Source organism: Accipiter gentilis, chromosome Z (assembly GCF_929443795.1).
Source record: "Accipiter gentilis chromosome Z, bAccGen1.1, whole genome shotgun sequence".
Taxonomy (NCBI): Eukaryota; Metazoa; Chordata; class Aves; order Accipitriformes; family Accipitridae; genus Astur; species Astur gentilis.
The window spans coordinates 24,603,565-24,624,325 of NC_064919.1; the positions used below are offsets into that span (position 1 = coordinate 24,603,565).

Here is a 20,761-nt window from a genome sequence, read left to right on the forward strand (position 1 = left end):
AGCACAGCTATGCTGGCAAAGCTAATTAACTCTGCAAACAGTTAATTGTAAGAGGAGATGGTTTGCTTTATGTACGACGAAGTAATTAGCTCTGGAAAAAAGCTGTTAAGCGTGCATCCCAGACAGTGTAATATGCTGAGCTGTACCATTAGCTTGAACTTTTAATAGACAATAGTTGACCTTTGGCTTACTGGTGCCTGTTTATTTACAGACAGCAGCTGCTCTTTGGGGACTTGTATGCATTAAAGAACTAAGGAAATACTTTTGTTTCTTTGTCCTTTTGAAAAGACCCAGGAAATTATATATATGCAAAAGAGGCTCTAGGTTACTGCAACATGAAAACTGCATAAATACTATCCTCAGAAAATGTGTAAATCCAGTGGGGTACAATCTTTGCTTCGCAGTCTAAAAGTTTTACAACCAGCTTAATTACAGCAACAGACTCACATACCTGCATTTCAGGAGGACTCTCCTCTACTAGAAGTAGCAGATGCTACACTTGAAGCTTCTTTCGATAACTCTACTTAAAAAACAAACTGGCAGTAAACCAAGCAATGTTGCAAACCCCAGTATTTTAGAGTCTGTGGAAGTCACTAAAAATTTCTGCGTCTTAGTGTCTGTTGTTTTGATTAGTGATATATCTGTCTTTTGAATGTGAAAGCCAAAAATCAACCTATGCTGATAAAAACTGTGATTAGAACCTGACTATTTTACCGACAATAAAACTGATGCACAATTATTTGTGACCAGTACTGTATAAACACTTTCCAGTCAGATGATAACAAAAGGGCTATCCATTCTGTATGAAAAGTCAATTCTTTTTAATATAGTTACTTTTCCGAATAAAGCAACACCATTGTTTCATATTCCAATCTTCTGCTGTTCTTGACGTGCCTAACTACACAAACCTCCTCCCTCCTTCAGCTGTACTGAACTATGTCACAATTCTTATATTGCATGACTAAAGAGACAAATTCCAAAGAATAAGCTAAAATAATCCAGAAACTTATTACAAAGATTACAGTGTTTTACCAGTCACGTTACTCTCCATCCAGATTAATTGCACTTCACATGTATGCCAATTTGAGTAACTGAAAAAAGTTTGTTAACTATCACTTGTTTCATCTATGTGCAAGTGACATATGATGGTACGACAAAACCACACCTTTGTCACAGCAGTGTACTACTGAGCAATGCAACCTCTTTTGTTTTATAATTAATGGAAGTACCAGAATGAAGTAACATTGTACTAAAACAGGCATAAGCATTTGCAAAAAAGTCAGTAACAATATTCACTGTATAGTTGGTTACACAAGGACTACGAGATGAAATCATCTCAAATAGAATTTACTTTATATACATATATAGGTTATTTTTAGCCCCACCTACAAAATCTTAACAGGAGATATCAAGCTAACATTCTTGGATACCACATCTCACATTCGTCGTATTTATTTAAGAAACATGCTTTAAGAAATACTTGGTTCATGTGATAGGTAATTGAACTGGAATACATCTCAAGGAGGGTTGTGGAAAGAGATGAATGAGAGGAAGGAACAGCCACCACTGTGAAATGATTTTCACAAAGGTCTGCTCCCCAAACGTTTGAGGCTTCTTCAGAAACATCTTCAGCTCTACAATGTGACCAAGCAGGGTGTAAAGTTTTTGTGTATTTGCCTAGAAGTGCCAGACACTCTGCAACCCAGTTAGTGCATTGCAATACTGGTCTGACCAAGCAACGCACACTCGGAAAACCCAGACAAAACTAGTGTACATGTGCATACCAACTCTGCACTGAATTAACAATATACCAATGCTTTTAAAAAAAGAAGTCCTACTGAACACAATGTATAGTCAAGCTAACAATTCACAAAATTATAGCAAGTGGACAAAAATATAGCATCTCTTGTTACATGTTAGCACACGCTAAGACAAGTGCTGCCTACAGAACACTGCTTACAGGATCTCTTTACTCTCCGAGCTAGCCGGAAAAAGACACAGTCTTCGTGATAAGCTGGACTTTGACCATGCCCAGACTCCAGCTTTACTTCACTGGTCAACCAAAGTATTACTACAAGCCCTTGTTCTGTTCAGGCTTCAATTTTTTTTTTTTTTTTTTTTTTTTTTTTTTTTTTTTTTTTAAGAAATGGCATCAGTTTTCCCAGTAGGAACATAACAATTGGAATTTGCTGGTACAAGGATTAATACTAAGACTCTAGAAGCAAATTATAAATTTGGTTCAAGATCACTGTAGACAGTCAATCTCCAGTGCCATTTCAAAGCTCCAAACTTCCAAAAAATCTCCACTTGCCTGCTCTACTAATGGCCTCATATGATGCTCTCTAGTTCTTGTCCTAGAAATAAATAATTGCTCCCTGCTCACTTCATCTTTTCAGTGCTACTTACTACTTTTCATACCTCTGTCACGCTCCACTTAATCATCTCATTTCCAGAACGAAGACTCCTAGTATATCAAATGGCCCTTTTACAGAAGCTGGTTCATACCTCTGACAATTCAACTCAACTTTCTTTGTACCCTTTCACTTCCATCATACACTTGGGACCAAAACTGCACTAAGTGTACAAAATGCTAACTAACACTTGATGTGATGTATAGAACAACACAATAAGGATTTTGCTCTCTGGTTTTGTTCTCTATTCTGTCTTAATATTTGATTTTCCTATTGCATCTCTGCTAAGCTATCTGATTACAGGCTAATCTCAGCAAACACAAAGGTCCAGCAAGCGTCAGAGGATGAAGAACCCTCCTGACCTAATCAGTCAAAAGCAAGCACCCTGCGTTGGCTGCTCCCTCAGGCTGTACAAGGAGAACAGATAAATCATTGTCCCCAGCTGAAACCCGCCGAGAAGATTCAGCAGAGGGAAAAGGAAAGGGATAGAAGGTGATATGAGAGCTTGAACAGCCTGCTGGTCCGTATGCGTGTATGACTGAGCTCTGCCCTTGATCACCTCGGTTGGTCCAAGACTATGGTAGTGTGCCAGAAAAAGCTTCTTGTGATGTACAGTAAGAAATGCTTACAAATCTAACTACTGCCGTAAAAAATAAAAACCAATTTGGTCTGAAGCAGGAGATTAAGTCTTTTTTAGACTTAAGAGTTTCTCCCTCAAATTTTACAATCTCACTGTTGGCAGCAACTACTAAAACATAGTGGTTTACAACAGAAGCTGTATGTAATCATAAATTTGGCTCTTTTTTGTGGACTGAAAGAGTTTACTATGTATGTTTACTCACATTCAGGGAACTGTAGTTTTCAAGCTTACTCAGCTTCTTTGAAAAACACTATTTTAATCTTGGAAAATGAAACCCAACTGAACTAATGAAACATCATGAACAAAAGCTGAAAACTCTTTTGCTCCAACCAAATATGAAGACAGCTTGCACGGACACAGAAAAAAAAAAAGTGTATATACTAATATTTTCCTTCATTCCAAATATCTAATAAATAACGAAGTACATGACTGGAAACAGTTATTAAGCTCAAACTGATGTTAGTAATTAGTTTTTCCTTTGATTTTGTATATCATTTAAAAAGCAGGACTACAGCTCATTGAAATGTGAGAATTTTATGGACACAGTGCTTTATTTATGAACTTTTTCTAAGTTATAGGAACATCAGGCCCCAGTTTTCAAAAACTTGCTTTCGATTTTAAATTGAGTTTTAAAGAAAATCAGATTTAATTTGCAGTGAACAAACACACCGAATAAAATTATCTTGCTAGTGCACACACATTACAATGAAAATACAAATGCAAAAAAAAAAAAAAAAAAAAAAAAAAAAAGAAAGAAAGTAGTTTTGGACAGAGAGATTTTTAGTCATAGTTAAGAAATAAAGCTAGTAACTTTAAAATGTAGTAAGAAATAACACTTTGTGAATACTCACCCTACTTCTTCTAATATAGTCTATCGCTTTTTTCATATCCATGCCTGACCAGTTATTGAGCATGTAGCAGATGCAGGAAGCACAGTACACAAACCTCATATCATTCTCACTTCCTTCGAGCACTGCACAAAAGCTGAAAGAAACGTTTTTGTCATTATACACTATATAGCCGGTTGTATCAGAAAATATGAAAAGCAGGTTAAGAAATTGTGTAATTTTTCCTTTAAAAATTCGTTACTTTTATTTACAGTATTCACATAAATATAACCCAAAGCTATGCTAGGTTTTCTTTTCAGAAGATGTGATTCTAATTAAGCCAAGCAAAATGAATAGAACTATTAACATTTAGAGGCCTGGGTGACTATTTTCAGCAATGCACAGCAATGCAATGGCACTGGTCTTTACTTATTCAAAGATGCTAACGCTTACAGTCTTTCACCTATCACAGTATATACCGATGTATGAGTTACCATTTTAACATTTACTGTTTTGGACAGAATTCTTTGCCTTCCTAGAAATCTTAACAGCTCACAAGGCTTTCTTTCCTGACGGCACCTTCAGGATCAGTTTCCCATGTATATATAAATTTAGTTATTATTACTACCATTTCTAATACAAATGGTGAAAATGACCTTCAATCCAGTTTTTGATTTATTATGGCTACAATCTCTCCAAACTCTATGAACATTTTAAAGTAGTTGTGTCCGGGTTATCTAGTACAATCCTGTGCTCTCTCAGAGGCCCTTAAAATGAAGATGGATGCTGTAATTTGGATGCTTGTATCAGAAATAGCGTGGCCAGCAGGAGCAGGGCAGTGATCACCCCCCCCCCCCCCGTACTTGGCACTGGTGAGGCCGCACCTCGAGTGCTGTGCTCGGTTTTGGGCCCCTCACTACAGGAAAGACATTGAGGTGCTGGAGCGTGTCCAGAGAAGGGCAACCAAGTTGGTGAGGGGCCTGGAGCACAAGTCTTATGAGGAGCGGCTGAGGGAACTTGGATTGTTTAGCCTGGAGAAAAGAGGAGGCTGAGGGGAGACCTTATCGCTCTCTACAACTACCTGAAAGGGGGTTGTAGTGAGGTGGGTGCTGGTCTCTTCTGTCAGGTGGCTGGAGATAGGACAAGAGGAAATGGCCTCAAGCTGAGCCAAGGGAGATTTAGGTTGGATATTAGGAAAAAAATTTGTTGTTGTCAAACATTGGAATGGGCTGCCCAGGGCAGCGGTGCAGTCGCCGTCCCTGGAGGTGTTTAAAAGTTGTGTAGATGTGGCGCTTAGGGACATGGTTTAGCGGTGGACTTGGCAGTGTTAGGCTAACGGTTGGGCTCAATGATCTTAAAGGCCCTTTGCAACCTAAATGATTCTATCATGAACAGAAACAGGTAGCAAGTTTAATTCCCTGTAACAATAAATAAACCTTTAACTGTTTGTTCTAGGATTTGCTGCCTGACAAGCCTCCATTTGGTTCAAAGAGCTAGTTAGTATATTTTGATGACTTAACCATTTGCAAGAAGCCAGCAAAACAGAATATTTTGATGAGTCCTCCTGACAAATCTCTTCTCAAACAAAGAACAAAACCCAAAGGTACTTCTGACTTTAAAGACAGTCTTTTAGGCACAGCTATCACCACTAGGACACTCCCTCTTTGACCCTGCAATTCAAGTGCGAACCGCGTTCTCTTCTTGCGCAGAAAAGCCTCCAACGTTTACTGGGACATACTTCCAGCTCTCCCAACCACAATTGTGCCAGGCCCTGCTCTCTGCTGCACACACGGGCATGAACGCCGTTGCTCTCCGGATAAGGCACAGGACATTCTGGGAAACCAGGACACTTCTTAACGTGTGCCAGTGCTGTGGTTTATAATCTCGCCCTATCCTCAGGTGACAACCACACTGTATGTTATCCAGATACTTCAAATCACATTCAGCTAAAGTAAGGTAGAAATTAAAATACACACACTCATTCATAATGTAAAAAAGACAATATAATTTAATTAAATCTGGTTGGTTGGTTTCAGGTTTTAGTTTTTGTTTCTTCACACCTGTCTTTTGTTAACTAAGGCTTGCATACTTATACTAGGGTAACACAAGAAAAATGTCTCTGTCCCTCACTGAGCTCGCTTGCTGTTTCCATCCAGACACGATGTGGGCTCAAGTTCTGGCCATCACACATCCTTCCCCTTCGGAGCAGTAAAAGTGGTTTTCATAGGTATGAGAATGTCTGCCAGAGTAGAAATTGACTCCTCTCAAAGTAACAATTCTATACCAGTGCAAAGCACTCTCCTTTTCCTATAGGGGCTAGATGGCACTCCTCCACAGGGAACATAAAACACAGGATCATGTGTAAGAGTTATCAGTCTGCACATTAAAACCACACAGAACACAAACACGCAAAAGAGGTTAACTGCATGTAGCTTATTCCTGTAATTTGGCAAGATGACAAGTAACCACTTCAAGATGCTTGTGGGTTGGGAGCAACTCCCTCCTTTCAGATATACTCTAAAAACAAAAATGGTCTGACAAATAATATGAATGCTTGGAGCAACGGAACAGGCACCTCCACACGCCTGAAGGAACTGCAAACTATAGCAGATCAACAAATACATGTATATGTATCTGCATCCATACATTAGAACTTGGCCCATTAAGGTCAGCTTGCTGTTATAAATAACAGAAAACTGCACATCATATAGTTCATACTCACCAGTTACATTCTGAACATTCTGGAGTTTTGTGTTTGGGTTTTTTTTTTTATAAACACACAGGTAACATTGCATTTTTACAGTTGTGTTACAAAAAAAAAAGTTTTAATTATAAAAGATGTCTAGGCAATACACAGCCATTTGACCAAAACAAAAGCTGTCTTAACTCATAAAGGGTGACAGCAATTTTCATTGTGAAGTAAAAGATAATTCCTTCAGGAACTACATTTCTGTAATTCTGCATTTCTTAAAGTACTCTTTCAAAAATTACATTCATAAAACTTAACAACATAGACAGATCATGTGCACTAGCAGAAGTTTTCACTAGCGACCAGCTTCAGCCTGCATTAAAAAACCCCAAACCCCAGCAACGAAGTGGATCAAGGGGTATATACCATCTATTAAAAAAATACAGGTGAAAAGGGCAGATTTTACAATGAAGTTTAGTAATGTTATACTCCGTAATATATAAGCTAATTCATCCCGTGTATTGATATCTTGACACTCTCAAAACTAAATAAACCCCATCCTCCCACAAAGCACAGCAAACATCACCATAGCAGTGTTCCAAGGGCCCTGCAAAAAAACAGAGAATATAAACACAGAAAACCTCACTTACCTGAAGGACAGAGCAGAAAAACTATCCTCGAGACATAAACCAATCCATTATCTTTCCAGTAATATGCATCTACAGTTGTAAGCAAATACCATCATTCTCCAATACAAAAGCAAAACTATACACAAAGAGCTGTTTGGTCCTGTAAACTGGCACGTGTTCTATGACTGATACTGATTACCCACTGAAGTATTTTCTAATATAAATAACAGATTACATAGGTACTTCCATAAAAAACACGTTTCTTATGTTTCATTCCACATCTGGGTTTTCTATTAACCTTCCAGGGAGTTGTAGAACATAAAACATCTTTCACCTTCCATCCTCCAGCTGGAGAGCTCTCAGTCCTGCCAGTATGGCATCTTTGTTTACTCGACTTAAATCATCTCCAAGAATAACCAGACATGACAGACCTGTGTAAGTCATTGCTATGTGCCCACTATCATAGGGATGAAATACACCTGGACCCTAGAAAAAAGGGGGGAAAATAAAAATATTGAAACATCATAAGACCTTAAATTACAGTCAAGCTTCTCCCCCCCCCCCCCCCCCAATTAAGAGGTAAACAAAGTTATTTTCCCTTTGCTCGCTATGGTTAAACTGAAGGCATCCCACTCAGCTTTTCTAATCAAATTAAGCTACTGCACAGCTCTGCTACCCCTGTAAACAGTTGGTCAGCAGGAAGCTTTGGAAAAAAAGCTTTGCCGAGAGTGCTATTTATGCAAAGTTAAGCAAAAAGATGGGATGTGCTCAACTGTACCTAAGTTTATCCTGACACACCACTGGGCATTGGCTTCCTCGCAGCTGGGTAAGCACTGTTAAACAGTCAAACCTCCGGAGGTCCCTTCAACAAAGATTTTACTATCTAATGATCTACAAGATCTACAAAGCAGTGTGAGGGATTACTAGTACTCTCTCTGTCAATTGAAGTAATACCAAATTAGCCTCTCATCTACTTTAATCTCTATTCTAAAACAATAATCAGAGCTTAAACAAAGTATTTACATTGCTAATAATGTCAACTGAGAGGCTAAAATGAATGAAATGCTGACTAGACACATGATACAAATCGCAACAATGGTCGGGGATTGATACAGCTGTGCTAAAATTATTGTTTTTCCTTCTGATATTTCATAGGCACATCCTGGACTGTACTGCTTCATGAAAACAGAAAAAACATGTAACAAGATGACTCAGGGGACTGTCGTGGTTTAACCCCAGCCGGCAACGGAGTGCCACACAGCCACTTGCTCAACGCTCCCCCCCGCCCCAGAGGAAGTGAGCCCCATACTATGAAGAAAATGAACTCTATCCCAGCCAAAACCAGCACAGAGAGTTAGGATGGTTCAATTTGGAGCGATTGCAAGACAACTGTTTTGAACAGGGTAAAAGGTATTTCAATACTGAGTACTAGAGACAAGGAAGTTTACAGATCACATTTTACTAGAATTATTGCCCAGTCAGTTGCCATTTTTATTTTGCAGTTCATCCTAAAAACACAAGCAAAAAGTAGGATAAAACCAAGTTTAAGATTATGTTATGGGGATATTTTTCAGGCAAGTCACACTTATTCCCAAAGCCAAAAAGCTTTGCTTCTAAGTAAGAAACTGGGAGAGAAATACTTATTACACACTAGACAGCAAGGGACTGTTCTCACACTAGGGAATGAAACACAGTTGGGAAAGGGAGGCAGAAAACAAGGTGAAAGTGGCTGCCGCAGCACTGACAAAGCTCTAGCTATGCAACAGAGAAGGGGAACAAGGAGGTGAGCGCTGAGAGCTGTACCTCTTCTCCCTCATTTCCAGCCCTGGACTCTGTTGAGAAGGGGGCACAAATCTCCACAGCTCCCACTCCTACCCTGAGCTGCCCCCGCCCCCATCACTGTCTCCTGCCCTGCATATCCCCTAGTCACACACACACAGTCACAGAACGGTGGAGGCTGGCAGGTGTCGATGCAGAAGTCACGGATACTGCACACAATCAATATGATCAAGCAGATGCCACTTTATTGCCCAAATAGCTCAGTTTATATAAGCATTTTAGTTCCTGCTCATGCATAAGCCATCTGTTGATTGGTTAGAATGTGCTGTCCATGCGCCTAAAACAATAATTTGATAGGATAAGGTCTTCTGATCACGCGAATGGTTCCCTCCGCCTGTATTCTGTCTTGTGTCCTGCTTTCAGTCACGTACGCCCAACTTTGTTCAGCTTTTTGTGCTTATTTCATCAAACTTGTAGCAACAGTTAATTTTTGCTATGTCCTTGAGGACTGCTGCCTGCAGAGGCCTCTGGCTCACAGAATAATCAGTTCCATTGTGTCTGGATTGTTCACTATATGTCCATTGTTTTCCAAATATCTCACAAATCCCTCTTTTTGTTTTTGAACAATCCAGACTTTGGCCATTGCATTCCGTACCAGCTTTCCTATACAATTGAGTATCCAAGGAATAATTAGTAACAAGATTAATAATACTAACAAAACAATTCCCAACATTTTTAACAAATCTCTTACCCATCCCATAATTCCCCAATGGGTAAACAGTCTATCTAACCACCGCAAACCATCACTAACCTGCAGCTTTTGAACTTGATCCTTCATCGTTTGTATAGCTTTATGAATCGATTCAGAGTGATCAGATAAATTCATACAACATATTCCATCTAAAACTTCACAACCATGACAATGTACTAGTAACAAAAAATCAACGGCAGCTCGATTCTGCAACGTTGCTTGCCATATGCTATCAACATCGCTAAGCAAGCCATCTAGGGCCAGTGAAGTTAAATTACTCTGGCCAGCCAACAGCCCAACTTTCATAGATTCGTTAAAGCACTTGCAACTCCTACTCCCAGGGCTAAAAGGCTGGCTGCCACAATTTCGCTAGGCAACCAAAATTCCACTTGATCATTACATTCCGGTTCAAATGCATGGTAACAAATTTTGCGCTTTTGTCTTTTGTGCCTCCTTCTATGTTGCCAAATTTGGGTGTTGTTGGGAAGTAATACGGTCAAACAACCCAAACTACATGGCCCACCCTGCAAATGAGAGGGTATGCCAGGCCAAGCTCGGTCTCCACAAATCAGGAATGCCCTGGGGGTAATTGTATTGGTGCATTGCTAGATCTCAAACATTTTGAACTAGTATAGCTACACCAATCACTTGCATTGTGATACACAGGCAACGTTGCATTGACTATTTGTCCTTTTTTAGTATGATTACTGCTATAGTTAAACATCACACAATAATCCATTTTTACAGAACCTAAGAGTTCTAATTCTTGTGGTTCCACTACCGCCCCAGGTAACCATGCCATAATCTGATCCCAGTAGTCAACTCTGCCAGTGCCCTTGGTCATGAATGACGGTAGTCTTATGCTTGGCGACGGCCATGCCTCATTGTCCAAAGACACCCCCACCTAACATGTAGAAAATGGGTTATCGGAGTTGGCCATAGCCAAACACAGGGTTGATTGATGGGTAGGGTTGGCAATCGTGAGCCATATATTCGTCTTGGGTAAAGAAGGAGCCCAAAATACTCCAGCACCTTGACAAAACATTGAAACAACAAACCACCACTTCAGCATCTTTAACCTAAAATAGAACAATAACAACAAACGACAGATTGGGCACGGTGATCATCCGACTTGCTTGGTTCTGAAGACAAAGAGCTGGCGAAAATGGTGGTACACAATCGATCACCGCCCATTCAAGTCTCTGTCAAAAACAAAAATGATGAAATAATGAATCAGATATCACTTTCCTTGTTTCCAGTTTCACCCATTGGCTTGGCACCCATTTTGGTCCTTCATCTGTTAAAACACAAACATAACCACGACCGGTCAGTTTCACTTCTACTGGACCTTTCCATTCCCCCGTTCGTAAATCCCAATATAGCACTTTAATTGCATCAGTTTCTTTTTTGAATTCCTGATTGCAATGACATGTGATGAATTACAATGGGAGGGGAGTCTCTTCCTTCTGTCAAACATAAATAGTTCCAACACATACAGCGCTTTTGCAAGTCTCTCAGATGGTGGCAACAGTTCTCCCTCTTTTTGTTTTTGCAAAAGCGATTTAAGAGTTCCATGAGCTCTTTCCACAATGGCTTGTCCAGTGGGCAAGTGAGGGATACCTGTTAGATGACGAATCCTCCATAAGGTACAGAATTTGCTAAAAGAAGTTGAAACATATGCAGGACCATTATCCGTCTTAAGCTCCTGTGGGATACCTAAGACTGCAATGGCATGGTGCACATGTTTCATCACATGTTTAGCTGTCTCACCTGTTTGGGAAGTTACCCGTATCACATGTGAAAATGTGCCAATGCAAACATGGACATACTTTAAATACCTAAATTCAGGCACATGGGTGACATCCATCTGCCACAGTTGTAAAGACTTTAAACCTCGAGGATTCACTCCAATGCCTAAGCCAAATCCTACCTTTTGACAAGCAAGGCACGACTGCACAATGCCTTGTGCATCAGAGACTTTCAAGTTGAACTGTCGCGCTAAAACTTTTGCTGACTGATGAAAAAAGTTGTGTGATACTCAGGCCTGCTCAAACAGGTTAATTCCGTGCTGCTGGCATGCAGGAGCAACTAATTTGTCTGCAATATTGTTGCCAATAGACAATCCACGCTGAAATTGATGACTGTGAATGTGAGTAATAAAATGCTCACTTTGTCTCTGATTTAACAAAAACAATAAGTGCATCAACAACATATGTAAAACAGGATTTTTTACTTGCTTAATCATTGCTCATTCTAATCTTTGGGTGGTTCCCACGACATACAAGGAGTCTGACACAACATTGACAGGTGTATCAAGCCGATGTTGAAAGACCCACAAAACTGCTCATAATTCTAAAGTTTGCAAAGAATCCCCAGTATGTCCTGAAAGTAGCTGTTGATGCCACTGATCATTTTCATACCAGGCTACAGCAGCTCGTTTTGATTTTCTTCCTCCGTCTGTAAATACTGTTAATCCATCAAAAGGAGTTTCTGACCTGATTGGTTTTTCTTCAAATTCTTGATTTTGTAACAATGGTAATAGCTTATCAGAGGGATAATGATTTGTGATTTTTCCTGGATATTCTGCCAAAGCAATTTGAATTATTTCTGAGGTGGCCATTAGCCAGTCCAAATAGTCTTGTCTTATGGGCACAAGCATGGTTTCAGGTTCATGTCCTGAAATTTCCAAAACTCTTTTTCGACCTTGCATCATCAGATGCGCTAGTTGTTCAATTTTAGTATACACAGTAGTTTTAGGTTGAAAAGGCAAAAATACCCATTCTAAAATAGCAATTTTCTGTTTTGTTATTTGAAATATCAACCCATTAAGGTGTTTTCATTCAACCGAAGTATTAATCAATAAGAATTGCAACAGCAAGTCATTTATTTTTCTTTGCACACTACACTATTAGAAACCACTTCATCAATGACCTTATCAAGTGCATCTTTTTGTTCAGATGATAGTTTTCAATAATCATTTGCTCACTCCTGTTGTTGTCCCTAACAATGGTATCAAGGGCTCTAAATCATCACTGGTAATTCCCACAATGGGTCTTACCCATTGAACGTCCCCCATCAGTTTCTGAACATCTGTAAGGTTTGAAATTTTGGAATTCAACACAATTTTCTGAGGGTGTACCAAACTTTCTGTAATGACCCAACCTAAATATTTCCACGTATTTGAACATTAGACTTTTTCTGGGGCTACTTTTAGACCTTTAGGTTCCAATTCTTTAGTGATGTCTGCTAAGGTTTTACTCATGTCCATATTTTCTCCTGCAACCAATATATCATCCATATAATGATATATCAGCAATTCTGGATTGTTTCTTCAAAAAGACTGTAACTCTCATGATACAAACGTCTGACATAATGTACGTGAATTTTTCATGCCTTGTGGTAACACCACCCAAAGATACCTTTTGGCTGGTTCTGATTTGTTAATTGAGGGCACTGTAAATGCAAATTTTTCAGCATCACTGGGATGTAAGGGAATTATGAAAAAGCAATCTTTCAAATCAATAATTAGTAGTTTCCAATGTTCTGGAATCATAACAGGGGACGGCAGACCTGGTTGCAAAGCACCCATATCTTGCATGACCGCATTTACTGCTCGAAGGTCGTGTAGCAACCTCCATTTTCCTGATTTTTTAGGAATTCCAAAAATGGGTGTATTCCATGAACTTGTGGAAGATACAATATGTCTTGCTACCAATTGTTCATTCACTAATGTTTGTATGATTTGCAGCCTATCTTGTTTCAGCGGCCACTGATCCACCCACGCTGGTTCGTCTGTTTTCCAGGTGAGTTTTAATGCAGGCTGCTCTTCAGAGGCCACTCCTAAAAAGGTTGTGTAACTAAACGAGCACCCATTTGGGATAAAAGATCCCGACCAATTAGAGCTATCGGTAAATGCATCACATACGGTCGTGGTTACCATAGTGTCCTCTGAAAAACAAAAGGAAACTGGTATTTTACTGATCATTGTTCGTTGAACGCCTCCTACTCCCACTACCCCTGTTGGCACTAGTGGCCACTCACTAGGCCATCTGCCTGCAGGGATGATGGTAAGGTCAGCTCCAGTGTCTACCAGCACTGACATTGCCAGGGATTGTCCATTAGGGTGCGATATTGTGACTTTTTCCTCAGGCTTTCCTCTAGCAATGTCAACAGCTAACAGCACTTGAGGCTGACCCGTGGGACCGAAACCCCCGTGGCCTCGTTCCACGGCCTGCGCTCTGGGCACACGTGCCCAAAATGGTATTAGCTGGGCTATTTCTGATCGAGCTGGTATGGTAACAGGAAGGGTCAGCGTATAGACCATAATTCTTATCAGACCACAATAATCTGCATCAATAAGTCCTGGCACTATAAAAACGCCTTTCCGAGAAACAGAAGAACGACCTAATAGCAATGCGCTTAGCCCATGCCCCAATGGTCTTTTTTGATCAGAATCCGTAAGTTGCACTTCGGATGTTACCAGCGTAATGTCTACTGCAGCTGCCAAGTCCACCCCTGCGCTTCCGCTGGTTGCGGCTGCGCAGCGGTCCAGGCACCCTCTACTTGTGCCGTCGTGCGTGGGTGAGTCGCACTCTGAAACTTGTTTCCCGATCTCCTGCACTCTTGGGTGTTATGATTGTTTCGCTGACAGTTTACACACCTTTTTTTCTGTGAATCACTCGGGTTGGTCTCACTCGAGCCAACAGCTATTTGGCTCCAGCAATCCTTTTTTAAATGCCCCGTTTTTCCACAACAAAAACATTTTTTACCTTTTCGCACTCCTTTGCTTTTTGTTAATAGGGGTTTTACAGCCGCTCCTACCGCAGCAGCCACCACTGTTGCTTTTTCTGATTCTAGCATCCTCTCTGCAGCTTCTAACAGCTGAGCGGTGGTAGAACCTTTTGGCAGTACACTAAGAGCTTTTTTGGTTTTTTCATTTGCATTATCAAAAGCAAGCATATCCAAGAACTTGGTTTTCATTTCAGGATCTAAATCAGGGTGTGCCATGATAGCGGTATGCAATCGATCAATAAAAGCTGAAAACACTTCCGTGGGGCCTTGCTTCACCGAGGTAAAAGTATGTCCAATTTTCTCATCATGCACGCTACTCAATGCTTTGAAAGCTAAGTCCTGACTGAGTTGTAAGACTTCTGTGACAAATTGTGCTTGCCAGTCAGACCTGGTGTAAGGGCCCACACCCAGCAACATTTGAGCCTGTACACCACATAAAGGATCCCCTTGCTGTCGAGGGATAGCGGCTGCATTTTCACAGGCCGCTTGCCAGTTTTGATAAAACTGGAGCTGCTGGCATGGAAGCAATAACATTTGTACAATCATTTTAACATTGTACGGTGTCAACAAATGCGCAGAAAATACATGTTGAATAATAGATTGACTGTACGGTGATTTTAACCCATATTGAGTAACTGCTGCCTTAGCTTCCTTTAAAACTTTCCAGTCTAATGCTTCCCAAACAAGACCTCCATGTGCACCTGTCACAAACGGAATAAACTGACCTTCAACTAAAGCACCTCTAATTACCCCCTTCCATCTGTTTGCTGGATCTCCGACCCAACGCCCCGTTAACAAAGCCGTCGGAGGTGACGGCAGCAAAGGTGCCATGGCACCGATCTCACCCGATACGTCCTGTGAATTAAAGGGATTCGTTGGAGGTGGTCGCGGGAACGATGAAAATCCTGTGCTGAAAGGTGGCAGAGGTGCAGGAAAAATTGATGACACCGGCTCGGGCTTCACCAACGACTCCAGGCGGGCTTCGAGAGCCTCCAGCTTTTGTAGCATTTCCCTCAACTGCGTATCCCCCAGACCTGTCGCCCGTTCCTCCTTTTCCTCAAACAGGGATGGAGGAGTGGATGGCGGCAGCGGTGGATACAGGGACGAAGTGACTGGTTTAGGTGATGAAGAATGGGATCTAGAGACTGAGCTGTTTCCTGTCTCTTCTGCTGGTGGTGGTGGAAATTCTGCCAGGCTGTCAGCTTTTTCCAAAGTCTGGTCTCTGAGCTCTGGATCTGCTACCGCAGACTTCCTAGCTGCACAAGTCCGTGCGGAGACCCTGTTTGCCCCAGATACATGGGCTGGAACAGCGGCTGGAATTTGAGGCTGCTGAAAGAGCAGAGCTGTCGAGGAAGGCATCTTCTCCAGACCCTCCAGTTCTAATGCTGCAAAAGCAGACGCCGCAGCCGAGCGCTCTGCCTTCATACTTCTTAAAGTCTCTATAATTAACCTCCACATCGTGGAGAATCTGCTCGCCTCTTTTGAACCCAAACTTATGTTTTGCCAAAGTTCTTGCCCTATCTTTTCCCAAGTAGGGATGGCAAAAGCATCTCCAAATGTAGGGAGCAAGCCTTTTTCTCTCGCCCAAAGTAACAGGGCTTTCAGGGTAGACGAGTCATAACTTAACCCTTTCGTTGAGAGCATATGTTGGAGGAGCTTAACCACTGCTGCCTCTTCCTTGGACATAGTGGACCCCATCTCCTCCCCGGCCGCTCGCCTGATCAGGGCAAGATTTCCATAATGCTAGCGTTTTTCCGAGTGCCAGGGCAGCACTCACCTATGGCCAGCTTCTGCATGCTCTCTCCGTCGGCTCCCATCATAGAATCCAACACCGATCCGAGGGTCCCTGTTCGGGCGCCACTTGTCGATGCAGAAGTCACGGACACTGCACACAATCAATATGATCAAGCAGATGCCACTTTATTGCCCAAATAGCTCAGTTTATATAAGCATTTTAGTTCCTGCTCATGCGTAAGCCATCTGTTGATTGGTTAGAATGTGCTGTCCATGCGCCTAAAACAATAATTTGATAGGATAAGGCCTTCTGATCATGCGAATGGTTCCCTCCGCCTGTATTCTGTCTTGTGTCCTGCTTTCAGTCACGTATGCCCAACTTCGTTCAGCTTTTTGTGCTTATTTCATCAAACTTTGTAGCAACAGTTAACCTTGTTCTACTTTTCATGCTCGCTTCATCAAACTTGTAGCAACAGTTAATTTTCGCTATGTCCTTGAGGCCTGCCGCCTGCAGAGGCCTCTAGCTCACAGAATAATCAGTTCCATTGTGTCTGGATTGTTCACTATATGTCCATTGTTTTCCAAATCTTCCACAAATCCCTCTTTATGCCATTGCCATGGTTCACTCAACCCCTGCTCAGATTTTGGCTAACCCAGCTCATGCTAAGGCTTGATGTGTGCTGGTAGCAGTGCCATTAGGTCAAAGCAAGAGCACCACATAGGCAGGACAGGCAGCCAGAAACAGCTGAAGGGCCATTATGCAGCCACTATCACCTGCAGCTTGCTGTCTCCTGCAGCCATTGTCTTTTGTCTAGCAGTTTCATCAGAATCTGCTAACTTATGGAAATGGAAAAAACCTCCAAGCTGGAAGGTACAAAACATCAGCTTACCCAAAAAGCTTTTGAAGGGGATCCAACAGCAGCTGGACTGCTGAGGCTTTCCTGCTTCCCAGTGAGATACAGGGGACACCCGCACCATGACAGAGGCAGAAGGATGAGCACTCTCACCGTCAGCTAGGTAACTAATTCTTTTTTTTCTTTTTGCTCATAGGTGCACAAATTGAGAGTTTTAAGTTATGAACCTTACTACTTGAATGATAAGTGAATTCAGGTTATAAGACCACTCTGGACAAAAGGGAATTGAGCCCCTCTATTTGTTGTACTTCTTAATGAGCTCAGGAAATAAAGGTTAAATCACAGAGTATGTTGTCCTGTAAATTTGAGACCCAAATGGACTGTGACAGCCAGTCTTACAGAAAAATCTTGGTTACCCAAATGTTTCAGAAGTCTTTGGGGGAAGATATGACATAAATATCCTTCTGCAAGAAACAAGCATTTAAGTGATACAGTACTTACTTCAGGGTCCACTTTGAGATGGAGCCATTCATCTAACTTCAGTAGTGCCAGATTAGCCATTGTTTTGTCCTCCATCTCACTATCACTGTTATCATTAGATACCCCATCCCCTGAATTAAATATAAAAGGTGCATTAACATTTCTATATTATTTCCGCTTACATACAAAAACCTGAACACTACTGTATTACCAGCAATGAACTCATTTTCCTTCTAAATTTTATTTTTGAATGTAAACATTTGTAAAACCACTTTTTATTTTCAGCACATACACCTCAGTGAAAAGTCTTTGCTTCAGTTAGCAGAACTCAAGTACCCAGACCTGCTGAGGCCCCTGCTATGTAAGTACCTGTATTGGTGTGATCCGACTCACTCGTGTACCTTCATCAGTATCAACAAGCCATTGTCAAGCTTTTGCATGACGCTGTTTGCAAACCCACACATTGCTCTGTGCTTATTTCCCAGTAAAACAGCAGATTTAAAGACCCATTAAGAAAAAAAAAAATTACATATACATATGCCTATTAAGTAGGATTCTAATTTTTTTTTTAAGTGCAGTTCAATCAGCATAAGCACTATTTCAAGGGTAACAGTTTAAGAGCATAACAAGAAAGCTTCAAAAGTAATCACAGAATCATAGAATCGTTTAGGTTGGAAAAGAACTTAAAGATCATCGAGTCCAACCATCAACCCACCACCATGCCCACTAAACCATGTCCTGAACTTGGACTCTTTGATTCAAACTAATATTTCTAGAGAACTGGCAGCAGGATAGATTATTTTTGCTTCTATTCCTACAGCACTCCATTTAAATAAAAAATTTTTTAAAAAAAAGGAAATTTCTATATATTTCCTATTACTTTAGTTAATAGTACAGCTAATTGTCATTAGAAGTTATCAGTAGAAAATAATCTTTAAAATGCATGTTTCAGCTGGAAGCAATGTGACTGACTGCCACATTGATAGTTTCTAAATTATTATTTAGTTTGAATAATCTGATTCAAAGTATCAAATAAACTAGTCCTTAGAAAAAACATGAATACTACACTTCTCAGCATTAGTATTGTCATCAGACATTTTGTTTGCATTTTTTATTTCATTACAAACTATAATTTCTGGGAGTTCAGAACTATGTAAGTGTAATTTATGGATATGAATCTACAAGGATTCACAAAACTGAGACATTTATTACAGAGCCTATAAACTATTCTTGAACAGCTATAGGAACTATAGCTCTGTCATTTTAAGAATTAGCTAATATATGTATTAAATATTCTTGAAAAATAAGCCTTGCATATCACATACTAGTGTATACCAACGGAAACATTGCAAATCCAAACCCTACTATACCTCGAAAGGATGAAGGCTCCTGCAAAGCATTACTTGGTAATCTAGCTGGTCCACAGAAGAGTGACACAGTGACAGGTGTTACAACAGAACAGCATCTGATATTTGCTATCCTGTGAGCTCTCGTCATTTCATCATATATAAGCCAGTCTGTAGGGAGTGCCTGAATGGCTGCAGCTTGCCCATTTGCTGGGGGAATCTGTGCAAGAGCAAATAAGACTAGGCTATTTTACCCTCTACTTGTAACTAAAATAAATCTTAACATATTTCTTGGTTTATATATGTAGAAATAAATATATATGCATAAATTTATACACAATTTAAAAAGTGAGAGAGAATTCAAGCAGACTTACAATTATCTCACCACCTTGAAAAAAAATATTTTGTTTAAAAAAAGGATCTAAAAAAAAAAAAAAGAAGTTCCAGAGCAGAACTTCTTCCTGCTATTATGAGCAGAGAGATTGTTACCTTTTTAAAATAGTTTCATAACTAGTTTTTTATATCATTTTGTTTTATTCCACCTAGAAGAAGGATTAACTGAAGTAAGTTTTGATGTAATAATATTGGAAAAATAAACCAACTCCAATTCTTTGTTTTATCAACTGCCAGGAGAAATGTGTTCTACAAACGTAGTGTTTAATGCACATGCTGCTTTTAAAGTACTGACAACTACGAAGAGACATTTGATATAGCACTCTTTTTGGGGAGCTATAAATTCAGAGTGATTTTACCTTTTTATACTGAGGTTGACTAAGAACAGAGGTAGGATGAAATCGCACTTTCTTCTCCTTTGGTCCAGTCAAAACCAGGCTTTCTCTGTCTACATGCACTAGATTGGGATACATCCCAGCCACTAAGGCAGCTTTAACTACAGCCCAGTTTTCAGAATTAGTATTAACATCTCTAATATCGACTCCTCCTCTGCTTCTAACAAAACCTGAAGAAAGAAGAGGACAAAAACATACTTGTTTTAAGATCTACTTTTCTGCCTCTCAAAAAGGAATTTGGAAAAAAAAAAAGTGAAATAAGCCACAAATTTGTTACAATTTTCCCCACTGCCAACCTTAACAGCACAAAGAAGAAACCGTTATATCCTTCCTGATAAAGTTTTATACTAACACGGAATTACTTTTTATAACATGAAGACACTTCCTATGGAAATAATTTATTAGAACGTAAAAATCCAAGGAAACATATCTCACACTGAAAGCCAGTGGCATATGGAACAACCAGGGCACTTTCATTTAGATCAGCTGTTCCCTAGCCATGCTTCCTCACTCCAGCATCTGCACCATGCCCCGTACCCCTGTGTACTAGTCTGTTTCAAATTAAGGAAGGAAAATTACACCAGTGAATGCTGTTCTTGTTACAATTTGTATACACTTGTACTAGGCATACTATTTGACTCCAAAACTACGTCAAAATTTTTTGCAAGTTACTTACCTGAGGCCCTAAGCTGGCCAAGCAACTGTGTTCTCATTCCTATAATGATCTCCATCCTTGCTTGAGACAGGAAGTTCTTTTCACAGAACGCTCTCTCCCAGCCATCACTGCGCGCCTTCTGCCATGCCTGTAAAGAATATTTTTTTACATTTGCCTATTAATTTAATTAGCTAAAGTTTAAAAATGCACTTTTTTAAAAAAAATTACGTGTACATCAATAAAACGAAGGCAAAAATCATTCTGAAAGAAAGAAAATGTATCAAACCAGATATTTTTTTTCCTGGTTAAGCACTAGATTCTTCACCCATTCTCTAAATTAACATAATGATCATTATGTTATTATAAGATCATTATATTATTTTAAAG

The 20,761-nt window shown here is 40.2% G+C and overlaps 2 protein-coding genes across 2 annotated transcripts in view; both read right to left on the bottom strand.

The window, feature by feature from the left end:
• LOC126035830 (3'-5' RNA helicase YTHDC2-like) overlaps window positions 1–20,761 on the bottom strand; it is a 55,444-nt gene that overhangs the window by 10,981 nt on the left and 23,702 nt on the right. Inside the window, 6 exon segments of the mRNA XM_049794822.1 lie at window positions 3,903–4,035; window positions 7,531–7,682; window positions 17,607–17,716; window positions 18,956–19,151; window positions 19,684–19,889; window positions 20,396–20,522. Of these exon segments, the coding sequence (XP_049650779.1) occupies window positions 3,903–4,035; window positions 7,531–7,682; window positions 17,607–17,716; window positions 18,956–19,151; window positions 19,684–19,889; window positions 20,396–20,522 (924 nt within the window).
• LOC126035847 (uncharacterized) lies at window positions 10,840–16,285 on the bottom strand. The gene is made up of 2 exons (XM_049794869.1): window positions 15,363–16,285; window positions 10,840–10,928 (listed from the first exon to the last, which is right to left on the bottom strand). The coding sequence occupies exons 1-2, from the start codon at window positions 16,213–16,215 to the stop codon at window positions 10,921–10,923; spliced, it is 861 nt and encodes a 286-aa protein (XP_049650826.1). The 5' UTR covers window positions 16,216–16,285; the 3' UTR covers window positions 10,840–10,920.

Excerpts from the sequence above, each read along its gene's own strand:
- LOC126035847 (XM_049794869.1), bottom strand. The coding sequence starts at position 16,215 with ATGGGGTCCACTATGTCCAAGGAAGAGGCAGCAGTGGTTAAGCTCCTC.